General features: G+C 39.0%; 1 protein-coding gene across 1 annotated transcript in view; it reads left to right on the top strand.

The window, feature by feature from the left end:
- Window positions 1–22,283, top strand: part of LOC109078336 (testis-expressed protein 264 homolog) — a 54,736-nt gene extending 32,453 nt beyond the window's left edge. The window contains exons 3-4 of the mRNA XM_042733857.1: window positions 4,392–4,560; window positions 20,399–22,283. Of these exons, the coding sequence (XP_042589791.1) occupies window positions 4,392–4,560; window positions 20,399–20,691 (462 nt within the window). The 3' untranslated portion in view covers window positions 20,692–22,283. The remainder of the gene's footprint in view (window positions 1–4,391; window positions 4,561–20,398) is intronic.
- Window positions 22,284–25,181: the final 2,898 nt, after the last annotated feature.

Genomic DNA, 25,181 nt, shown 5'->3' with positions numbered 1-25,181 from the left:
AACAGTAGGTTTCCAAAAGTAAAAGTGCAGTATTCAAGTTCTCAATAGTCTAAAAGATTTTGTTTAGATTTTTAGTATTAAAATAGATCTGTTAATATCTATATGTAATAGTTTAGATTTTTATAAACGTATTAAAAAGACATGCTTCGTAGCATCAGTAGCTCTATTTAAAGCTGCAGTCCGTAACATTTTTTGGTTAAAAATTATCTGAAATCAATATTTTAACAAGTACATAACCAACCAGTGTTCAAAACTATCACCTTACTTTAGCCCGATTCACAACGATTAGCTTATAATAATTTTTTCTAATTTGAGTGGTACAGGTAGGTTTTTGTGGGAAATTCGAGCATGCTGCTACGTTATTATTTCACGTCTGTAAATATAAAGAAGTTGTCCTGGCTACTAGGCTATAACATGTGAGGATCGTGCAGGTGGCGGATCGTTTTTAGCCTTTTCTCACAGCAGTGTAATCCAGAAAGGATTATGTGTTTATGAAACATGTGAATGAAATTAAATTATATTTTGGTTTTAGTTTTAAATGTGCTCCTGATTACAGATAGCCTGGTATTACACAAAAATGTTATTTTAAAGACAACCAGTTCGAAGGGAGCATAGTTTGCTTTTTGGGGTAAAATAATTTCTTTATATGCGATTTGAATGGTATGACAAGACTGTACAGAAATTGAAATCTACATGCTAATACACACTATACTCATGCAAGGCGGATGTTGTTAACATTAATAATTTGAGAATAAAGTATAACAATAATAATAATAATTTGCATGGTTTGCTGTGATATCAGCTAACCGATCTTTAGATTAAATCACGATTGGTAGCGTGATTTATTGTAATGCTTTTTTCCTCAGTTGGTCAGAACAAACATGGCAGACTTGTTACTTACTTGTTCAGAAGACAATATCCGCTGAAAATTCTTATTTGAGTCATATATTCCAAGGCATAGGCTAGAATCTGTGATTGCAAAGTACAGTAAATATGCACACCGGTGCGGTGACGGACTGCCACACATACTCCTCAAAACATTAGATTCATCCTTGCTGGAGCCGTCCCGGCGCACAACCCACACAAGGAAGATAATTCTGCAAACAGCTGCAACTGCAGGTTTTCTAACAGAGATGGCGACAAAGAGGCAAAACTTACGGCTTTAAGTCTTTGTAGTTAAAATATTGGAACAATGGCTGATTCTTTGAGGCAAAGGAATGACATGAGAGATTATTGACCTGATGATGATGGTGGATATGAATCTTCTTGTCCCTCAGAGTGCCACATGGGACTATGAGCTGGTTAATTATCTAGAATCAATAGTTCAGCCATAAACCAGTTACAAAATCCCAACAGAGAGAACAGGACAATACACTTATGGATTATGCATCAGCATTTTAAGTTGTACTAGACAAAAAAAAATCAAAACTTCTAATAATTATAATTAGCTGAGCTTATTTTTACCTTAGATCCTTGCACAAACAATATCCCAATTTTGTGACCTAAGAGTTGGAATCAATGAATCAACAGACATTGTTTAAATTTCCTCATTGGTGCATTTTCCTTTTTCAGATCTTGAGGGACCGAATCTCAAACAGTATGGCACGGATACATTGTTTATGATATTGGAATATTAATAGCCTTATGTAATTCCCCAGCTTCCAGTCCCTTCTGTCTCCTGTCCCTGTTTATGGCCCCAGTTCTAGCTTTGTTCATGGCAGCACACGTCAATCATCTGTCAGAAGTAGAATTGGGCTGTGGCGATGAGATCAAGGTTTCAGATCATGTCTTTTTACACTTTCAGACTTTGAATTTGTTTGTGAGTTTAATGGTTTAAAGATTCCAAAAGGAGGGTTTGGCAGTGATGCCATAGAACCATTTTTTGGTTGCCCAAAGAACATTTCAGAACAGTTCCAAAAACATTTAATTATATAAGAATATATGCTATTACTAAAGGCAAGGTGATGAAGAGTCAGCCAGGTAAGAATAATTAGGTATTTTTATATACCCATAATTTTAAAGAGATTTTTCATCCAAAAATGAAAATTCTGTCATTAATTTTTTACCCTCATGTCTTTCCAAATCTGTAAGACCTTCATTCATCTTCAAAACACAAATTACAATATTTTTGATGAAATCCGAGAGCTTTCTGACCCCGCATAGACAGCAATGCAACTGACAAATTCAAGGCCCAGAAAGGTAGTAAAGACATCATTAAAATAGTCCAAGTGACATTATTGGTTCAACTGTAATTTTATGAAGCTTTTTGGGCACAAAGAACGCAAAAATAACTACTTTATTCAACATTTTCTTCTTTTCTGCGTTATTTTTGTTTTCTTTGCACACAGAAAGTATTCTCAAAGATTCATAAAATTAATGTTGAACCACTGATGGACTATTTTAATGATGTCCTTACTACCTTTCTGTTCCTTGAACATGGTAGTTATGTTGCTGTCTATGTAGGGTCAGAAAGCTCTCGGATTCAATCAAAAATATTTTAATTTGTGTTTCGAAGATGTCTTGTGGGTTTAGAACAACATGAGGGTGCGTAATTATTGTCAGAAATTAAGTTCTGGGTGAACTATCCCTTTATGAGTTTCTGGTCATTATATAGACCGAAATCTATCCGATTTAGGTTAGACTTAACAGCCCGACTGAGTCACACAGGTGATGAAAGCATTTGTCTATGAGAAACAGATGGTGGGAGAGATATTCAGTAAAAGCTGAAGAACAGAAACATCCCTCATCTTCCAGACTGTTTGAGTACATGTAGCCAACTAAACATCGGGGGGGCTCTTTATAGGGGGGAGCAGTTGTCTGACTTGTAAGGATGTGTTTTCAAGTAAGTAATTTATCCAAATATAACTTCTGTCCAACCATCTTGTTTTCTTGCGCTTCGGTCTCTTACATAAGACCATTTCTGATTTGCATATTCAACACTTCACTTTAAAATATTTATCAGCTTAATGAATATTGATGTAACATTTGACTGCTGTTAACTACACTCTGCCTGAAGTGAAAGCGACACAGAGTCTGCAGTGTGGACGCAGCAATAGGTCTTTTAGGCGTTTAAAAGAAATGTAATTATCAGAATTATGCATTTTGGATGTCTTTAACACAGTTACACTTCCACAGAAAACAAGAAACATACTCATCCTGAGCATCCCAAACAGAGCCTCTTTTGGTTCCTTTGTATATTGATGGTTAAAAAAATGACGGTTTCAATTAGTGTGATTTATCACTCGTAAGACTTTAATGAAAAGATCACAAGACCATCTCAATAGGGGGTTTAACGACACTGTTGGGGGCTCTTTAAAATCAGTTGAAATGAGGAAGTCTTTGCAAGCTTTGATAAGATGTGTGTTCAGAATATGTTAGAGATTGATAGGGCATTACAATGGTCCAAGCCTCATCAGTGTTAAAATCAGTGAGTAATAAGGAAGAAAACCATGGAGAGGAAGGAGGAAGAGGAAGTGTCAGTGGGTGGACACAGCTCTCTAATCTTAGTGTCTCTGGAAAACCTGCTCTTAGCTTTCAACTTTTCCTTTTATTTGCTCTCCCTCTTTTCTCTGTCTTTGTTAGACCTTCCAGAGGAAATGTAGCAACGGTAACAAGGAAATGTTCTTTTAACCCATCCCCTTGAGTGCCACAAATTTTTCTTTTAAGTGTGTTTTATGCTTAAATATGAGCATTTCCAAATGTATCCTTTAGGGGAGTTTATTATTTTTAGAAAAGACAATATCTTTAGGTCTAACATGCAATTATGTGAGAGATAATGTCCAACTAGCCAGCAATTATCACAGAATAAGTCCCAGCATGAACTTAAAATAAATGTATAAATGCACATGAAATTATTTTAATATGTAAAATGAAAGAGGCTGTTTGTATGAAATGAGACATACATTACATTAATTATACATAACATTAATTATTGCTATATTATTTGATTATATATAACCTGTCTGTGCATTTTTTTAAATACAGTATTGTGAAATATTATTACAATTTAGATGAACTGTTTGCTATTTCAAGATATTTATTCCTGTGATGTTAAAGCTGAATTTTTAGAATCATTACCCCAGTCTTCAGTGTCACATGATCCTTCAGAAATCATTCTGATATGCTGATTTCCTGCTCGAGAAGTTCTTTTTTTTATTATCAATGTTGAAAACAGTTGTGCTGCTTAACATTTTTGTGGAAACCTAGGTTTTTTTCAGGACCAATTTAAGGCATCCTTGCCGAATAAAAGTATTAATTTCTTAAAGAAAATATTACCCCAAACTTGTGTATTTTAGCTTGGAAACATGCTTGGAGCATTTCCTTTTTGAGTTTTTGTTGGATAAATTAGTTGGACTGAACAAAGTTTAACCTATAATGTTGTTTTCTCTTAGGAAAGGAAGTTGTGTGCACATCCATTTCTAGAGATCTACAAAGGGGGAATGATCCACTATATGGGTCCGCTGGCTCGGCAGGGTGATTTCTATGTTCCCGAAGTTAGAGAAGCCCAAAGATGGTTATTGGGAAAAGAGTCTGAAGAGGACCGGAGGACAGACATCACAGGTAAACTAATTATTCAATTCACAGATGCTTTCTTATTTAAAATCACTCACAGTGAATTTATTAAAGGAATAAAAAATTGAACAAAGGCATACTTTCAATTATCTACACACTTTAAGCCTATCTAGGCACTTTTAAGCCTATTTTGGCTAGAAGAAAGGGAGCAACTGATGTACATAAACTACTAAACCTCATTTGTTTTGTTTTTCCGTGATGTTGGTATGAATGTTTTGGTTCCCAGACAAAATTTTTAACCACTGAATTACTTTCCAACTGTTTATTGAGCACTAATAGTAGCCTATCGTCAATTTAACAAGTTCACATTTAGTGTTTTAATCTGCATAAACCACCACCTTATGGAGTTTTGATATGAATGTGTCATATTGGCTGAATTGTGCGATCACCTACACCTGCTCTAGTGATAATGAGACACAGTCTGTGTGTATGTATGGCATATTGCCCTGGTCAGACCAAAGCCCAGAGGTACCACTGAGCAAATATGAAACACGGGTGAGCTGTTTGTGACCTGAGGGGTGTGTTGTCCAAACCAGCTGTCCTGGACAGTGTGTGTGTGAGTCCTAGAGATGCCAGTTCCACCTGTTACCTTGAAACAAAGTAATAACTATAATATATGATAGAGGAGAAGATTAAAGCAGAGAAGATAGAAGATTAAAGGACAAATTTGAAGCCTGCTGGTTTATTGGGTCCAAATGTGCTGCTAAATTGAATATGTTTCACAGCATGCCTTGTTCCTGTCCTCTTGTCATTCAAGCACATGTTTGATCCTCTAGCGCAGGGGTCTTCAACGTTTTTCAGGGCAAGGACCCCTTGGGAGATAGAGGCATGGAGCAGGGACTCCCTGATACAAAATGTGTCAAGCAGAGCTAAACATTAAGCATATACCCTTTGATATTAAGAGAAACAAACCATATTATGATAAAGAATAAATTATATGTTAAGACATAAGTATATCAGAACTATGAATTTCTTTTTATTATTAAAATTGAGATTTATGCATTATAACACATTTAAAAAAAAAATCACAATTCATTAGTTGTTGTAAAGTATTTAAATGGATTTGCAGAGTCATACATTTTAATTTTACAAGTCAGATGGACACTTGCATCCACCTGAACATTAGCTACACGTTTATTAAAATAAAAAATCACATTCTATTGATGCAAATATTTTTCTGGTAATCTATTAGGTAATCTGTTATTTTGACATGCCATGTTTTTGTCCCATGCTAGTATCACTATGTCACCTGCAGCTTCAGAGTCAATCATGCATTTAAATGCAAGTAGGTACATTTCACATTCTCAGAGCTCAAACTCAAAACCGCAATGGAGCATTTGCTAAATCTGTTTCACCAATAATATTATATGATTACAGTATCATCTGAGAGTGCCTTTGCTTTCCTTTCAGGGTGCATATATTTATAATTTACTTTGATTTTTTTAAACCATGTTTTAATTTTTCAATACAAAAAAATTATTTGTGATTAAACATTAATTGAAACTAACATGAAATCTTGTGGATTAGAAAACATGTTGACAATGCACTATAAATCTATTTATCTTCTGTTAGTATAAGTATTTTAGGTATAAGTTAAAGGGCAACTATTATGCAAAATTGGTAGTGTGTGGACACAACCACCCTACAATGATAAAAATCCACCTGCTCCTTTTTTTAATCCCCATAAATTATAAGCAGTGTCTCAAAACAAGCTGTTCGCAGATACATCTCAATCACATTTTACAGAACCCCCACACGACTGTGTTGACGGACACTGCTGTATTAGCAGAGACACCTCCCTGAGTGAGCCGCACACAATCTTATTTATTTATTTGAGCACTAGAAAAATACAATAAGAATAATTTGAGTAATAACAATAAATAAGGAAAAAAATAAACAATTATGTATACCAATTACAGTACATCCTGAGATTGCTAGAAATACAGCATTCATCCCGATAGATGCTCATATAGTCAATGATCACATGTTGATGGGCAGTAATACAGATGGTAATCATACAGATGCGCCATACATTCAATAATCACACTCTATTCATATAGACCGCATTCACACTGATAGCTGTGATTACACAATAATCACATGTGCACTCAAACAGATGGTAATCATGCAGATACAGCCACATTCCCCACAAAACACACACACATATATGTAAAATGTTGAAGAAGAAAAAAAAAGAAAGATTTGTGCAAAAAAACGATCGCTAAGTTACACCCCCATCAGATGACAGGTGCGTCACAGCGCGCATCACGAGCCGTCACGAGAGAGCGCCAGATTTCAAATAAACAATATTCCTCTTATCTTTGACTTTATTTTTTTGTGGATGGTCTCATTCTGTTTGTGACAATGTATGCTACAAAATCATGCTTTTTTTTTTTTTTACTACCAAGACAGTTTTTTAAGCGTAAGTTATTCCATAATGGATACAAACAATACTGTCCCCAAAGAAATAAGACATAAACAAAGGAATTACCATCCATATTACAACATTATTACTTCGTTGGACTAAAAGGGCTCTTTGGGATGTCATTCAGTGGACCCTTACCTTTTTTTGGCGTTCAGTGTGCTGGCGTCCAGGTGCGGGTTAACAGGTTAAAGGAATAGTTTACATAAAAAATGAAATGTATTTCTATTTTATTTTTTTCAAAAGTGATTTACATTGCATTTAAGCTACACAATTTCAATTCATGCATTTCCCAGGAATCAAACCTATGGCAATTACCACCAATAACCAATTCAGAATTTATAGCATTGTTACAAGTACAGTAGCAACCCTTTTTTTAACTTTATTTTCCATATAGAAATTATTTTTTTCTGAACTTTAAGCTTTTACACTTTTATTTCTGTCAGTTTATTCAGTCCAGTGTTAATTTTGTCAACGAAGAAGAGGATGGAAAATATTTGTTAACGAAAAATTTTTCTGTGACTAAGACGAGACGTTGACGAGCTAAAAGTAATATCTGATGATAAAAACAAAGACGAAATTTATGCCGCATCTTCGTTAACAAGACAAGATGGGACTATAATGTTATTTGAGGACTACTGGACATTCGAAATACATCCTATAGGCTACTGTCTTGTCCTTAAAAATGTGCGTCCCTGTCATTGGATTGCAATCAGATAAGAGGCATTTGTATATCTAGTCTCAGTATGGCAGCCACAGTGGATGGATAGGCTACCAAAATGTGAACTAGCGATCTGAAACAATGGCGAAGGAGTAGGGATAAGGTGACCAGACGTCCCATTTTTCCTGGGAGTCACAATTCGTTGTCGATTAACTTAAAGGATTGGCGGAATCGCGCTTATAGAAGTGCTCTCTCTGTCGCACGCTCCACTTCTTCAGTTCTCATATACAGCGCGCAATCAGTTCTCAGTGCTTAAATACACACACAGCAGTCCAAATGTCTATTGTGTAGAGTATCTCCTGTAAATACAGTCGGTTATGGATTAAGTGAATGTAAACAGGTGGGTGAAACCATAGACTGTATGGTGCAAACTGAATGTGTGTCAGTATTACATGCATGTCTTCCGTCTTAAAGGGACATCATTAATTAAGTACCTATCCGTGTCATAAATGTTAACCAACAAAAGATGTCAAATAAATGTTCACGTTAAGTAAACCTACTGTATTTAATTTGTATCTTGTTCGTCTATCTTTTATATCCATTTGTCTTATTGTGCTTCTTTTTCTATCTATATTATATATGAACCGCTATTATTTTTATAGTTGTTCCCTTTTCTCTACTGTTAAAGGGATAGTTCATCCAAAAATGAAAAATTTCAATTTTTGAATTGAATTGAAGCTTAATTGATTTGGTCTAAAGACGGAATGAATGACTATTTTTGTTTGAAAACTACATATAAAATAGCTACCAAAATAAATGTTGGTAACTGCAGTTTGACTAAAATAATGACTAAACGTAATGACTAAAAGTTGACAAAAATGCAATGACTTTTCATCGACTAAAACTAGACTAAAACTATGAAAGTCTCAAATGACTAAAATGTGACTAAGACTATTAAACATGTTTGTCTCAAGATAAAGACTAACACTAATTCAGTCTGTCTTCCTAGTACCAAAATAAACATGCTTATTATTTATTAATGAACATATCAGTACAATGAAAATTTACACTTTTTTTATTATTTTCTCATAACTTTTAATAAGCAGAAGTCTGCTAGCAGCTACAAAGTGCAGAGAACAGATGTGAACAGAAGAAAACAGATTTTCTAGTCCTTGATTGTGAAGTAGTTCTGATTGTCTTTGAGCAGATGTCTGCGCTGTTTTGAAATTGCCAGGGATATTCACTGCAGCTGTAAAGTCAGAAACGACTGACCATTTAATTATCAATATGCACTATCATCTCTTTTTGAAGATTGTGTTAAATTGCAATAATTAAACAAATAACTTAATGTCACAGACTGTTTCAGCGCTGTGTCAGCTACGCATTTTTAAGCAGATACTGCAAGTGATCATGCTGAATGAATCAGTTTTGCTGAAGTAGTGTGAAGCTGACCTCGCTGCTCAGATTTAAGCATTCCACATCTGTTCCCTGGTAAAAGATGCTGTTCACGAAACAGCTTCAAATTGCATGAAATGTGCTTAACATGGCAAGGCTTGTCTGTGTGTGTGTGTTGTGTGCTGCGGGTCGTCACAAATAGGAACCCAAGGGCAATTGTAACGCCTTAAATTTCACAAAAAAAATCATAAAAGTATGATTGCACTTAAGCATACGCTCATTGAGGTTCTCTCTTTGCTTAAGAGAAAGATATGAGTCCATTTCTTCATGAGAAATTTACAACAAAAATGATTGTGTATATATACAAATCAATTATTTTATAGTTGTTCAAATCTCTTCTTTTTAGTATGGATGCCTTTGAATTCAAATTAAAGGGATAGTTCACCCAAAAATGAAAATTTTGTCATTAATTATTTACCCTCATGTTGTTCCAAACCTGGAAGACCTTCTTTCATCTTCTAAACACAAATTAAGATATTTTTGATAATATCCGATAGCTTTCTGGCCCTGCATAGACAGCAACGTATGCGTCGTGGTACTCGTGGTACAAGGCTCATTGAAGACTGACGCGGAAGAGACAAAAGTTATTATTTTTGTTCTCTTTGCGCAAAAAAAATAAAAAAAAAGTATTCTCGCTATTGCTGTCTGTGGAGGGTCAGAAAGCTCTCGGATTTCATCAAAATTATCTTAATTTGTGTTCCAAGATGAACGAAGGTCTTACGGGTTTGGAGTGACATGAGAGTAATTAATGACAGAATTCACATTTTTGGGTGAACTATCCCTTTAATACCTATCTCATGACAGTTTTGGCTGTCTAGAAGCAGATTTTGCAAAGTCAGGGGCAGGGCAACTGTATCATTAGTTATAAAATGAAAATTATATAGCTAAATTGAAAGATTTAATTTTTAAAATGTATTTTAATAAAGTAATAAGCATTTAATTAACTGAAAACTGTTCTTGACTTATCAGCTAATCAGTGTATTTTAATAAAAATAACCTAACATTTAAAATCTGTAATGATTCTTTTAAAATAAACTGATGTATGTTGTATGTGTCACGGTTCAGGGTGCTTCATCGGCTTCCCTGTTGTCTGTGTCCTGTCATTTGCTGCAGCTCGTGACCTGGGCAATCAGCGCTGATAATTCAGCGCTGGTGTGTGCAGATCACGAGCTGATTGTCCTCACCTGTTGCTAGTTCCCATTCTCCCTTTTATTCTCTGCTGTGTCTGTCCCTTGTTGTCAGTAGAGTTCGCGTTGTCATTGTTATTGTGCTGTGTGTCTGTTTCCTCACCTTGACCGCTGTTGTGCTCAGGACGTCTAGACGAGGAGTCTTTCGTTGGCCGTGTGCCCGAGATCCTCTGTCTCGCTTTCCACGTCCCGTTGGGCATTGCACCAGAGGTGGTCTCCACAGCCTGTGTCCGCAGGTGTCTGTACGGACGGCTCTGGAGTTGTTACACCAGGCTTCAGTTTGTGTGTGTGTGACATTCACACGTTGGATTATTTTGGTATTTTTTGTTGTACCCAATAAACTGTTGCCCGAATCCTCTGCGTTTGAGTTCTCTCTCTTCGCGATCCTGACAGAATCTACTGACCATTATGGACTCAGCAGAGGATATCGATGTTCTCCGAATCCTCAGGCAGCAGGGCACGCTGCTGGGTAGACAGCAGGAGGAAATCACCGCTTCTCGTCACGCTTTTTCGGAGCTGTCACTGCAACTGACCCAGCTCACAGAACGGCTTGATCGGCTTCAGATTATTCCTCCCGCGACTCCTGTTGTACAACCTCCGTCCGAACCAGAGAGTGTTGCTTCCCGTCATGCGGAGCCTCGTCTTAATCCACCTGCTCCATACTCCGGTGAGCCCAACTCATGCCGTTCATTTCTGTCACAATGTTCGCTGACTTTTTCACTCCAGCCCTCTTGTTTTCCCACGGAGCGAGCTAAAGTGGCATTCATCATCACGCTTTTAGTCGGACAAGCGAGAGAATGGGGTACGGCCATGTGGGACAATGATCATCAGTGTTGCAGCTCGTTTAAAGAGTTTTCGGAGGAGCTCCGCAAGGTGTTCGATCGCTCCGCGCTTGGGACGGAGGCGGCGCGGGCGTTATCTTTGCTGCAACAGGGAGGTCGGTCGGTGTCGGATTACTCCATAGAGTTCCGCACTCTCGCCGCGTCATGCGGATGGAATGCTAAAGCGCAGTGGGGATCACTTTCTTCACGGGTTGGCAGACTACATCAAGGACGAGATATATTCTCTCGAACTGCCTCCCAGCCTCGACGGTTTAGTCGACCTCGCCATCCGCGTTGACAACCGGATAGCTCTCCGGTCCCGCCATCGGAGGGGCGTGGTCTCTCGCGAGCTTTTCTCCGACCTGGTCGCTGGAGCGGCGGGTGACGCAACTTCTCAGCGTCTCGTCATGCCTGAGGAGGAGCCCATGCAGATCGGGAGAGCCCGGCTGACGATCACCGAGAGGCGCCATCGCCTCACTCACAGTCTGTGTCTCTACTGTGGGGGGGCGGGGCATGTGGCGGCCTCGTGTCCAGTGAAGGGGCGGCGTTTTTTTCGGCCAAGGAGGGGCGTACGGTGAGCGTCACTAATACATTGCTGCCCTCTGGTGGTCGTTCCGTCCTCCAGGCTTCATTACAATTTAATAAGACTAGTTATCAGGTGTCAGCTTTAATTGATTCTGGAGCAGAGGGTGATTTTATGGACAATGAGCTGGCTGCCCGATTAGGTGTTCCATCAGTTCCACTGGACGAGCCCATTTCAGCCAGGACTCTGTGCGGCACCCATCTCACTAGAATTACACACTCCACCAGGTTTATTACTCTCACCCTCTCGGGTAATCATGCTGAGGAGATTCGTTTTCTCCTCATTCATTCTCCCTCCACTCCATTAGTATTAGGACACACATGGTTGGTCAAACATAACCCACACATTGACTGGGACTCTTAATTCTGTTCTGGCATGGAGCCCTTTTTGTTTATCTCAATGTTTGGGTCCTGCATTTTCTCCTGTTATGTCTTGTTCTGTGTTACAGGAGGAGCCGGTGAGCCTGGCGAATGTACCGGAGGCTTACCATGACTTGAGAGCGGTTTTCAGTAAGTCCCGAGCTTCATCCCTTCCTCCACCCGCCCGTACGACTGTGCGATAGATCTGTTGCCTGGCACTTCTCCACCTAGGGGGCGCCTGTACTCTCTTTCCGGGCCTGAGAGGGAGGCCATGGAGAAGTACATCAATGATTCTCAGGTAGCTGGCATCATTCGGCCCTCTTCCTCTCCGGCTGGGGCGGGGTTCTTCTTCGTGGGGAAGAAAGATGGATCACTCCGTCCCTGTATAGATTATCGGGGCTTGAATGACATCACGGTCAAGAATCGTTATCCTTTGCCGTTGATGTCATCGGCCTTCGAGCTCTTGCAGGGGGCGACCATCTTTACGAAGTTGGACCTTCGCAATGCTTATCACCTAGTTCGGATTAGGGAGGGGGACGAATGGAAGACCGCCTTCAACACCCCCACGGGGCACTTTGAGTATTTGGTTATGCCCTTTGGACTTTCGAACTCCCCGGCGGTCTTCCAGGCACTCGTCAATGATGTGCTTAGAGACATGGTCGACCGGTTTGTATTTGTTTATCTCGACGACATCCTGATCTTTTCCCAGAACGAGCGTGACCATGTCCAACACGTCAGGCGAGTGCTCCAGCGGCTGCTTGAGAATCGTTTATTTGCCAAGGTGGAGAAGTGCGAGTTTCACGCACGGTCGGTTCCGTTCCTGGGATTTATTCTTTCACCCGAAGGAATCCGAATGGATCCCGCCAAGGTAAAAGCAGTTGCTGATTGGCCTACCCCAGATAGTCGTAGAGCGGTCCAGCGATTTCTGGGGTTTGCCAATTTTTACAGGCGGTTCATTCGGAATTTCAGCCAGGTCGCCCTTCCTCTGACGGATCTCACCTCCACTCGAAGACGTTTCTGTTGGTCGCCGCAGGCTGAGGCTGCATTTTTAAATTTAAAGAGTCGCTTTGTTTCGGCTCCCATTCTTGCTACTCCCGATCCGTACCGTCAGTTCGTTGTGGAGGTGGATGCATCAGAGGTAGGAGCGGGGGCGATTTTGTCTCAGAGGTCACCTTCGGATGACAGAGTACATCCCTGCGCATTTTTTTCTCATCGTTTAACCCACTCAGAACAGAATTATGACATCGGGAATAGGGAGTTAGTGGTTGTTAAGTTGGCACTGGAGGAGTGGCGCCACTGGTTAGAGGGCGCGGAGGTCCCTTTTATAGTTTGGACCGATCATAAGAACTTAGAATACATCCGCACCGCTAAACGACTTAATTCCCGACAGGCTCGCTGGGCACTGTTCTTCGGTCGGTTCAATTTTAACATCTCTTACCGTCCGGGATCCAAGAATGGTAAGCCTGACGCACTTTCGCGGATCTTTGAGGCTGAACCTAGAGCCATCCTCCCGGTGACCATTCTGCCTCCCGATCGGGTGGTAGCGATGGTCACCTGGGGGGTGGAGTCCAGAGTCCGCTCGGCTCTGCGCAACGTCACAGTTCCCGCGGGGTGTCCTGAGAGCCTGTTGTTTGTGCCAGAATCGGTCCGAACTAGCGTCCTTCAGTGGGGTCACTCGTCCATGCTAGCTTGCCACCCAGGAGCAACTCGTACCTGTAGTTTAATCAAGCAGCGCTTCTGGTGGCCTTCCATGGCGCGGGACGCTCGTCAGTTCGTGTCGGCATGTCCTGTTTGTGCTGCGGGTAAGGGCTCCAATCGACCCCCAGCAGGGTTACTCCAGCCGCTGCCTGTCCCTTCGAGACCCTGGTCACACATAGCTATGGACTTTGTCACACAGGCCTACCTCCGTCTAGCGGCAACACGGTAGTCCTTACTGTGGTGGACAGGTTCTCGAAGGCCGCACATTTTATTCCCCTCCCCAAATTGCCCTCAGCGAGGGAGACGGCGACTATCGTCCTGGATCACGTTTTCCGTATTCATGGCCTCCCGGAGAACGTGGTCTCTGACAGGGGTCCCCAATTTGTGTCAAAGTTTTGGGCAGAGTTCTGTCGACAGCTGGGGGCGACTGCGAGTCTTTCCTCCGGGTATCACCCGCAGACAAATGGTCAGGCTGAGCGTGCTAACCAGGATCTGGAGAGAGTCTTGCGTTGTGTGGCGTCCGCAGAACCGTCATCTTGGAGTTCCAGATTAACTATGGTTGAGATGCACATAACTCCCTCCTGGTCTCGTCTACGGGTTTGTCTCCCCTTCCAGTGCTGTTTAGGCTACCAGCCACCCTTATTCCCCTCCCAAGAATCCGACGCCGTTGTTCCATCCGCGCACTCGTTTATTCAGAGATGCCTCCGTACGTGGAGGATCGCCAGAGAAGCCCTCACTCGGACTGGTGACAGGAACAAGGCGTCGGCGGATCGTCACCGTGCTAAGCCCCCACTTTACGTGTGCGGTCAGAAGGTCTGGTTGTCTTCCAAAGACATTCCTCTCAAACTCCCCTCACGTAAACTGGGACCCAAATTTATTGGACCGTTTTCCATCTCTAAGGTGCTCAGTCCGGTGTCGGTTCGACTCAATTTAACCCCCCAGTTTAAGAATATCCACCCGGTGTTTCATGTCTCTAAGATAAAGCCCGTCATTCGCTCCCCCCTTCAGCCCCAGACCTCTGTCCCTCCGCCTCCTAGACTCATTGAGGGGTCTCCGGCTTATACGGTACGGCGGCTCCTTGATGTGAGACGGAGGGGTAGAGGTTATCAATACCTGGTAGACTGGGAGGGCTATGGTCCGGAGGAGAGATGCTGGGTTCCGGCTCGTGACATTCTGGATCGCGCTCTCATTGACCAATTCCATCGGCGTCATGGTGAGTCCTCCGGGGACGCCAGGAGGCGTCCCTGAGGGGGGGGGTACTGTCACGGTTCAGGGTGCTTCATCGGCTTCCCTGTTGTCTGTGTCCTGTCATTTGCTGCAGCTCGTGACCTGGGCAATCAGCGCTGATAATTCAGCGCTGGTGTGTGCAGATCACGAGCTGATTGTCCTCACCTGTTGCTAGTTCCCATTCTCCCTTTTATTCTCTGCTGTGTCTGTCCCTTGTTGTCAGTAGAGTTCGCGTTGTCATTGTTATTGTGCTGTGTGTCTGTTTCCTCACCTTGACCGCTGTTGTGCTCAGGACGTCTAGACGAGGAGTCTTTCGTTGGCCGTGTGCCCGAGATCCTCTGTCTCGCTTTCCACGTCCCGTTGGGCATTGCACCAGAGGTGGTCTCCACAGCCTGTGTCCGCAGGTGTCTGTACGGACGGCTCTGGAGTTGTTACACCAGGCTTCAGTTTGTGTGTGTGTGACATTCACACGTTGGATTATTTTGGTATTTTTTGTTGTACCCAATAAACTGTTGCCCGAATCCTCTGCGTTTGAGTTCTCTCTCTTCGCGATCCTGACAGAATGTAATGCTGTATGCTGTAATTGTAATGTGTGCTTTAAATACAAATTATTCCTCACTATTACAGAAATTAAAGAGGTGAAAACAATTTTAAGCCATTTTTAAAATAATATAATAATAATAATAATATTATAATATTTAATATTTTCACACCGTTGTCTGAGATACAGTACATTAGATTTTTTCTTTAGTTTGTTTTATGATGCGACCACTAAATTCAGAAAACATTTGCAGTCCAGTTTAACTAGGCATTAAATTTGTAGAAATAGTGCTACATTGTTTGTTTTTAGTGCAAACATCCACCCTTTCTATGTAAATTAGGCTGATTATAGAGTGTATATTTGCAAAACTTAGCACTATTGCATGCTGCAAATATGTGATTTCCTGCAGAAAGCAGGTGGTAAACAATTAAAAAGAGATGAGACAATTCATTCTTCCCTCTCCTTCTTCTTCTTCTTCCCTCCCTCTGAAATATGTCAGTGCTACTATTACTATTGACTCACATTTGTAGTTTGTAAGTTATGAAGAAAAATGTTAGAGTTTCCTGCGGCCTCCAGCATGCATGCTGATGGCATATGAAGGACACTTTGTTCTCTCTCTCCGCCACTATCAGCCTTTTCATCTTTATTCCTCTCTTACTTTCACACAAATCCCTGTCATCCCTTGCTATCCTCCCTTCATCTAGTCTGTCTGTCCCTACTTACAAAAATGCCACGTTTACAGGAAGAGCAGGAGGCAGATAAACAGTAAGTGAGCGGTCATCTAATAGACACAAAACATCCCTTCATCTTAGAAGCACTGACATAAGCAGAAAAAAATCTGAGACGCAGGCGGTCCTCCTGACACGTTTGTCACTCTGACACACTGAGTGTGAGCGTGCGGGGTCTCCTTCACAAGCAGCATGAGCGCACACACAAACACGCACCTCTCTCAATCTGTTAGTCTGTCTGTCTGTCCTCTCTCATACTGTCACTGACTCTGTGTGTGTGTGTGTCTAAAACTCATGAGTGATAGAGAAGATGATGTTTCAGTAGGGTGGCAGAACATACCAGTTCTATATCAATTAACTGACTGATATTTCATCAGTGTATCTGTATTGGTTAGTATTTGATAATTTCCCCTGTTTTTTACATTTAGATTACCTTTGCCATTATTTTATCGTCACTTAAAGTTAATCTTTAAAAAAATTAATAACAATATTAAATATAATATTTAGTAAATCTCAAGTTTTTTTTATTTATTTAGATAAAATATTATAGAATTTTATTATCAGGTTTATATCTTTGGGTTATCGGTCACAATGATGATAATAATTATTAGTTTATCATTACTGGGCTGAATTTAATATTAGTGCAGACTACAGTACATTTCAAAGCATGTGTTCATGCAGGAATAAAAATGCAAAACTATATTTTACATTTTTGAACAAATCTTGAGTGAGACCCAGTGTTATTTTAGTATTATTTCAGTACTATTATTGTATTTATTAATATTTTGAATTTGCCTTTATTTTTATATTTTACATTTGATATTTTAATTTAAGTTATAGTAATTTTTGTGCTTTTTTTATTCATTTTTTTTAATCATTACTAGGTTTCTATATTTCTGTTGAACTTCATTTTATTTCATATAGTTGCCATGATATTGAATTTTCATGAAAAATTTTCAGTAATATTTATATTAGCTTTATGTTATATAGTACTTTTAGTTAAAGGGGTCATATGATGCAATTTCAATTTTTCCTTTCTCTTTGGAGCGTTTCAAGCTCTTGGTGCATAAAGAAGATCTGTAAAGTTGCAAAGACTAAAGTCTCAAATCCAAAGAGATATTCTTTCTAAAAGTTAAGAGTCAACCACACCCCCCTAAAATGGCTCGTTCTAACACCCCCCCACATCTCTACATCACTATGTGGAAAGATTTGCTTAACACCGCCCAGATGTTCACACAAAGAAAGAAGGTGTAACTTTTATTCTCTCTGTTGCCATCACCTCCATGTTGTGCAGTCGCTGTGTTTCATTGTGACAGCGAAACTACTTTGTTTGGTCTTCCAAAAGAGGACACAACTAGAAATCAGTGGTTTAGTTGTATTTACAGCACTGTTCCAGAACAGTTCAACCCAAATATTCAGATATGTGCTGCACATTTTATGAAGGATGAGGACTGTTTCCTGAACTAGTAGCCTACAATGTGTCTGTAGCACAACGGCTGTTTATATAAAGTTGGGCAGTTCAAACTTTGCGAGGACAGTCTGGCGCTTCTGACTCACAGCCTGTAAGTATGTTTTTTATATTTAAATAATTTACCAATAATGATTCAAACGCGAGTTTTGAGCAGTAGAGTAGGCTTGTTGTTTCTCCGATCACAAATACAGACATGGTTTTACGTTTACGCAGCGTGATACTCAACGCGTAAAAAGACAGTAGAAGTCATTATAATCAGTAATTCTGTCCCTACTGGATGCAACAAATGCCTCCTTTGTAATGGGGTTTATTGTTTTTTTCTCGTCTAGTGATGTCCTGATCACGAACGAATATTTCTATTTAACCGGATCTTTAGTGAACCGGTCGAACCAGTTCACCAAATCGAACTGAATCGTTTGAAATGGTTTGTCTCCAGTATACACTAATCCACAAATTACTTAAGTTATTCGGTTTATAAACGTGCCTTACACTCCCTCTGACGCCAAATAAACCAATATCTTGAGTTACTCAGTTACTCCTAACAGTACATTGACTGAACTGCTAAAAGAGAACCGATGATGGGATGTGCATGAGCAGAGCAGCTGGACTGAGTCTCATCCTGCTGGCCTGGGAGACGGGGGCGTAACATTTCCGTCACATGCTTGAGGCATTCGGCCAATCACAACGCACTGGATAGCTGGCCAATCAGAGCACACCTTGCTTTTCAGAACGATGAGCTTTGTAAAAAAAAAACGATGCGTTTCAGAAAGGCGGGGCATAGATGAGAAACAATAATGTACATTATATGGAAAATAATGTGTTTTTTAAACCTTAAACCGCATAAACACATTGCATTACACCAGCGGTTCTCAATTCCAGTACTCGCGCCCCACTGCTCTGCACATTTTGTACGTTGCTCTTATTGCTTCAGTTGTTGTTCTATTTGAACATAAGTGCCCTGCAAAGTGGACATCCCAGGATATTCTGCCATGATTCCAGTTCGAAGCGAACATATATGTTCCATTCAAAGTGCACTGAAGTGTGCGAGACGTGAATTTAAATTGTATTGATTTACAGAGGTATATGATGTCACACTTGTCCGTGTGTGTGTGCAGACGGACGTTGTGCAACGCAAATCCGTGAATGAATGTTCCGAAGTGAAGTAAACTTCAACAGATTGCCCCTGCTCAGGGAGTAGGGAGCAGTAAACACTGTGTAGAGACCATGTCAACCATGTCAAGCAGTTCATGCACGGAGCTCACTTCTAATGAGCTGATTATCTGAATCAGGTGTGTTAACAAAGAGAGACATACAATATGTGCAGAGCAGTGGGGCGCGAGGACTGGAATTGAGAACCGCTGCATTACACCAAATACACAAAATAATGTTCTTTTTGGCAGCATCATATGACCCCTTTAACAAAAGCGAGTCTGGTATTTAAAAAAATTACTTATTTTGTATTTATTTATAAAAAATGGTAAAGAATTTTAACATCAGCCATTAATTGGTTGTGATCACATTTAATTACCATTATCAAATTATTGGTATTGGCCTGCATTTTAAAAATTTGTCCATCTGTATGTATCTGTATGTGATTTTTAATACATGAAAAAAAAGAATGAAAAACTAGATTTTTACGTTATTAAAGAATAAATTAAGTATGTTTATATATATATATATATATATATATATATATATATATATATATATATATATATATATATATATATATATATATATATATATGCTATGATATTGCTATGATGTTGCTATGATGTTCTGAGTAGTTGCTAGGTGGTCAAAAAGAGTCAAAATCTTTAGTAGATAATAAAACAGCTGGAGAAATTTTATAAATGTGCACTGAAGGAGGGATGCATGCCGAGATCTTTTGAAATCGGCAACCACCAATAATGTATGCCAAGACCCATTGCAACTGTGCTGCAGTATCTTTAGTGTGATGGCAGTGAGTTTTGAATGGGTGAGCAGAAGTCTAGTTATGTGCAAAGGATTGTGTTCACACATTTCAATGCCAACACGTGTAGTTCTCCAAACACTCATCATCTCCTTTCCACGAATACACAAGCACAACTGCTAATTAGCAAGTAGCACCACAGCAGAAACAACCTGGAATAGCTGATTAAACAGATGGAAACGAGTGTCTCTTTTCTTACTCCGAAATGTTAAAGGAACACTCAACTATTTTTGAAAATAGGCTAATTTTCCAACTCCCCTAAAGTTAAACAGTTGTGTTTTACCATTTTTGAATCAATTCAGCCGTTCTCCGGGTCTGGCGATAGCACTTTTAGCTTAGCTTAGATCATTGAATCTGATCAGACCATTAGCATCTCGCTCAAAAATGACCAAAGAGTTTCAAATATTTTCCCTATTTAAAACTGGACTCTTCTGTAGTTACATCGTGTACTTATACGGTAAACGGTAACGGTAAAACTCAACTGTTTAACTCTAGGGGAGTTGGAAAACGAGCCTATTTTCAAAAATAGTGGAGTGTTCCTTTAAGAGACGAGGAGGCCAGGAGTTCTAGAAATATTTTATAGCTTTTGTATGCTAGCCATACAGGAGACGCTTTCATTAGCGGAGGTGCTGCTTGCTCGCTGTGACACTATGGTGAAAAATGAATCACCTCTTGTGTTTGTGTGGGTGTGTGACACACAGGTGCTGACTCTGACAGCGAGTGCAGTTCTGTGAGCCGCCTGCCCCCCTCGGAAAGCCGAGACACCTCACCTGCCCTGTCCACCACACGGATGCACTCACACGGAGACAGAGACCGATCCTGGGACTTCGACCATGTGGAGAGAAGCGACACCTCCAGCGTTTCTTCCTTTGAGGAGCTGGACCTCGACTTAGACAGGACGGACAGGTGTGACCACACCCCTCAACCAATCACAGTAAGCGGCAAAAACAACCTGCAGGGCCAAGACAGAGAGATGATGGTCGAGGAAGAGTGAGAGAGCAGAACTGTGGGAAATGTGAAGGAAGTGAATATAGTTTTCAGTTGGTTTCAAAGAGATAGTTCACCAAAAAATTTATATTGCCATTGTTTTTGTTGTGCGGAAAACCAAATCGCTTTTTGCACAATCATTACGTACTCTTGCCAACATTCAAACTCCAAAAAGCATCATAAAAGAGGTCCATATGACTTTGTTCTATTCTATGATGTGAAAAGATATATATATAGATTTTTTTGAGGAAAAGACCAAAATCTTGCCCACTTCAAAGGTTAATTGGTACATTCTAACAAATATTCAGTTCCTACAGACACAACAATAAATGTTTTGTTTAGGTAAAAGCCCTGCAGTTTCAGACTTGAGTAAATATGAAAAAAGAAGGGTCAGATTTGAGCAAATTATGTTGATTATCAATGAATAAACACTTTATTTTCTCCTAAAACTATGGTATGGCTTGAATTATATTTGGAACCATTTTTAGTGATTTTTTTTTAAACAGTTTAGAAATTCCCAATTTTGTCATCTACAGAAAAAAAAAATTAGCGTGATGAAATAATGACTGTTTTAATTTTAGGGTGAACTATCCCTTTAAGTATTAAGGTGGTTTGTGTGAAAAACTTTTTTTTTTCTATTGATAAATAGAAAAGAATGTTGTTTAGTCAGGATTGTTTTCCATTCCAGAGGGAATCGCAGGTACAGAATTGTGTCTGTAGACAAAAAAAATTTAACCAGGTAACCTGAATTTCTTGAAAACATCTTCATATTTTATTTAGTGCATCCTCATTAGTATTTCATTAGCAAATCTGTTGTTTGTTTGTTTGTTATTGATCATTAGTTCCTAATCACTCAAGTTAAACTGACATTGATGTTAGTGATTATTCATGTGAATCTGTAATGTTCAGCTTTCAATTATTTTAGTCTAATTTGTTATTCTCTATCCACACATTCTGTCTTCATTACTCTGTAACTGCTAATTCACGCCCAAAGAAACTCCCAAAACTGAAGAGTTTTGTGACTTGAATATTCATTCATCAAAAGCCATATGTTCATAGACAAACCAAATCTTTATTTGCACCAGAAACTGACAGATAAGATTTCCTCAGGAGGGAGATGATTGCAGCACATTTCCAACACTTATTTATTTGTTGTTTGCAATTAAAGGTGTTTGGAGCACATAATTAACTGATCATATTTTATCATATATATATGGTATTGCATATACTTGATTTCCCTGTAATAATATAACTTACACTTGATCAGTGTGGTATATTTTTATAATAATTCAGTGGTATTTTCTATATGTTGAATGTTGAGGTATTACTCACTGTAGGCTTTTTTAATTTTTTGTAAAAATAAAAAAAAAAATACAAACATTACAGGGCCAGCTGTGGGCTTCTGTTGATGTCTTAAATGTTTGAAAATGTTTCCATTTTGATGCAGGTTTTGCAAGTTCACACGCATTTCAGGACATACTTGATATTGTTTGTTTAGATAAAGTTCATAATATTTCATATCAATGTTTGATTTGTTTTTTTTGTTTTTAATTATTTGTTCTGCTAGTTGTTGAGCAACTTAATAAAGAGTTTTATGAGAAAGTACTGGTTCTTCTTTCCTCAGAAATCTATAATTTTGTTCATGTATCAATCGTATTCTTGCTAATACTCCCAGCGTTATTTTGATATTTATATACTATTATACTATTTATTAATAATATTAAATAGCTTAGTTATTTTAACTTTATTACTCATATTTACATTTTCAGTCGTTTTAATTTTAGTAGTTTTTTGTGCTTCTATCATTTTTATTAGTTTTAGGTTTTTCAATATTTCTACTAAGCTTTAAATTTTAACTTTTAGTTCTTTAGCTTATTTTATTTTATTAAAGTTTAAACTTTTATTTTTTATTTGTTCATATTTATAATATAATAAAATCATTAATATTTTATTTCAGTTAAAGAAAATTATTTTAATAGTTTTATCGGCTGTCGCCTGTAGGCCCATACCTATAAAGGGTTTTATATGAGCCATATTTACATAATATTTTCATTTGATTTAATTAGCTTGACCTGTCACCTTTGTCTAGAGTTAAAACAACAACCACACATCTGACAAACAGCCTTAGTTGTTTATTTGTCTTGTAGTGACTTGTCGCTAAAAATCAACCAGTTCCCATAAACTTCAAAACTTTGATGTCTAGTTTTTGATTGCCCTCCAGACAGACACAAACTACTGCAAATCCCTCTCTGTATTAAGTCTGGTACAGCTTTCATTGTTTTCTGTAAAACCAAAACAATTGTCTGCTCTCCCAAGAGATGGATTTATGTTGTGTCTGCACATTGAAGTTTTAGAGGGTATATGTACACCGTAAACTTCAAACTCTCATCACAATCCACACTGTTGATACTACAGGCACTAATTGAAAATAATACATCAGAACACTTGCCCTTTAGACATCTAAAGAAGTTTCACAGACACGGTCAAGAGTATAAAATACTCCCACTTCTTTCAAACAGTCTTGGAGATGGTGTTTGACCCTCAAAATCAAGTCTGGTCCACATTACAACTTATTCTGGACCAGGACCATTGAGTCTATATACTGTAAAAAATGACTTTTTGTATTTTTAACAATAAATATGGCATGGGAGTCTTGTCCCATGAACCCATGAATTTTGGCAAATGTATCCTGATCCTCTTGACTTTGACTTGGATTGAATGAGAACTTTCGACCCTGTTAAGTTAAACTGAATTAAACCTTAACAGAATCAACTATTCATTTCTGCAGCATTTTAGAGTGCAGCATGAGCGTTCAATTATTATGGCTGACCTATTTATAAACCTCACTTTCACGGTTACTTTACCTCCGAATATAACAAATAGATGTTATTTTTGCATGAATGATTCACAGGCTTGTTGTTATTTAGCATAGCAATAGACAGTTTTACACACTGTTGCATCAGACAAACCTCTTTTTTTTGGGTCCAGAGGGCTGACCACAGCTTTCAGATTGATAATTTGACAAATTACAGTACTGTACTTCCATTTGGGTGGAAAAGTTTGGAGCAATTTCTGATAATCATTTCTACGTGTCTTTGCACTCCCCAAAACTTCATCCTGTCTGTCTCGTTCTTCTAGATCTCTCTGCCATTATGATGTTGAACAGACCTCTTTTTCAAGGCAAAATTGGTCCCTTTGTGTTAGAGGTTATTATATAATCTATTGCAAGTGTTTGCTGGTTTAATCACCACTGTGGTGCATGTGCATTTCTCTCCACCATCCTCTGAAAATATCCAAATTATTTGTGTGTGTGGAAGACAAAGCAAGCTTTGTGCTCCCGTCAGTGTGTGTCTCTCCATCAGCGACCAACCCCCTCCTGATTCCCCTCTAATTGGTTGAGAACAAAACTTGAACAGCGCTTGAGGGGTTCTGGAACTTGGATCTTAAGCACTGCCTGATGCATACTTACAGTATGAACTTACATTCCTCCCAGAGGCATCAGTACATTAAGTTTCGTTCTGTAATTATACCTTCTTTTATGCTGTCTCGCACAGATGAATGGCAACATCATTAAAAGCCCTTTCATAAGAGTTTGGGTTCGAATCAACCCTGCGAATCAAATCCTGCAAGTGGGCTGCATTTCCTTCGCTTTGGCTTGAATGTAAAAGTGTAATTAGGCTCTGTGTTTGATATACTGCTGGATTGTAGAGGTTGGAAATACAAGGCTATAATACTTGCATCGTTAAATGTCTTGTAGTTGTTGACTCTTTGCAAAGTTTGAATAGTCATAATCGCTTCATAGGCCAAAGTGAAAAAAAGTGCACTTCCATAAGTCCTCTATATTTTCATGCACTAATTTTGAACTTAATGTACTAAAAATTATTCTTTAGTACTTATAATCTTAAGAACATCTAGTACTGAACTGTACTATTTTGAGACACCATGAATATGAACTAAAATGTGCTTTTAACAAACTATCTCTGTATTTAAAACATTTACTTAGTTACTTATGAAAGATGGGCTCACAAGTGGTTAAATATATATTTTTTAATACAGAGAAAGTAAGATTATGTTAAGTACTAAAGAATAACCTTTAGTATTTTAAGTACAAAATTAGTGCGTGAAAATAGAGCAGTTTGAGTAGGCCTACATTATGGAAGGTGTAGTTTTAAAATCCTTAAAACGTTTATTATAAGCAACATTTGGATAGTTTAATATTATTTCTCACTAACGTTACATGTACATGACTGAATTGGACTATTTTTGTTACCTGTATTTTTTTGGGAAGCTCTGATAAAGATTTGACTCTCTTTCTCTGAAGCGCGTGGTCTCGTGTTGCGTTCATAAACAGTAAAAGAAAGGTTGCGTTTCGCCTTTCGCGTAGTTTTTTTTTTTTTTTTTTTTTGGCATAAAAGTTATGGCACAATAAATGACTTTTTTCATCGCTGCCGCTAGCAGGCCAGACTGCGCATTGCACCCAAAACTGTATTGGTGCGA

The sequence above is a fragment of the Cyprinus carpio genome, chromosome B11 (genome assembly GCF_018340385.1).
Source record: "Cyprinus carpio isolate SPL01 chromosome B11, ASM1834038v1, whole genome shotgun sequence".
NCBI classification, from domain to species: domain Eukaryota; kingdom Metazoa; phylum Chordata; class Actinopteri; order Cypriniformes; family Cyprinidae; genus Cyprinus; species Cyprinus carpio.
Note: the sequence above shows the minus strand (reverse complement) of the source record. Positions and strands in the feature narration are given on the sequence as shown.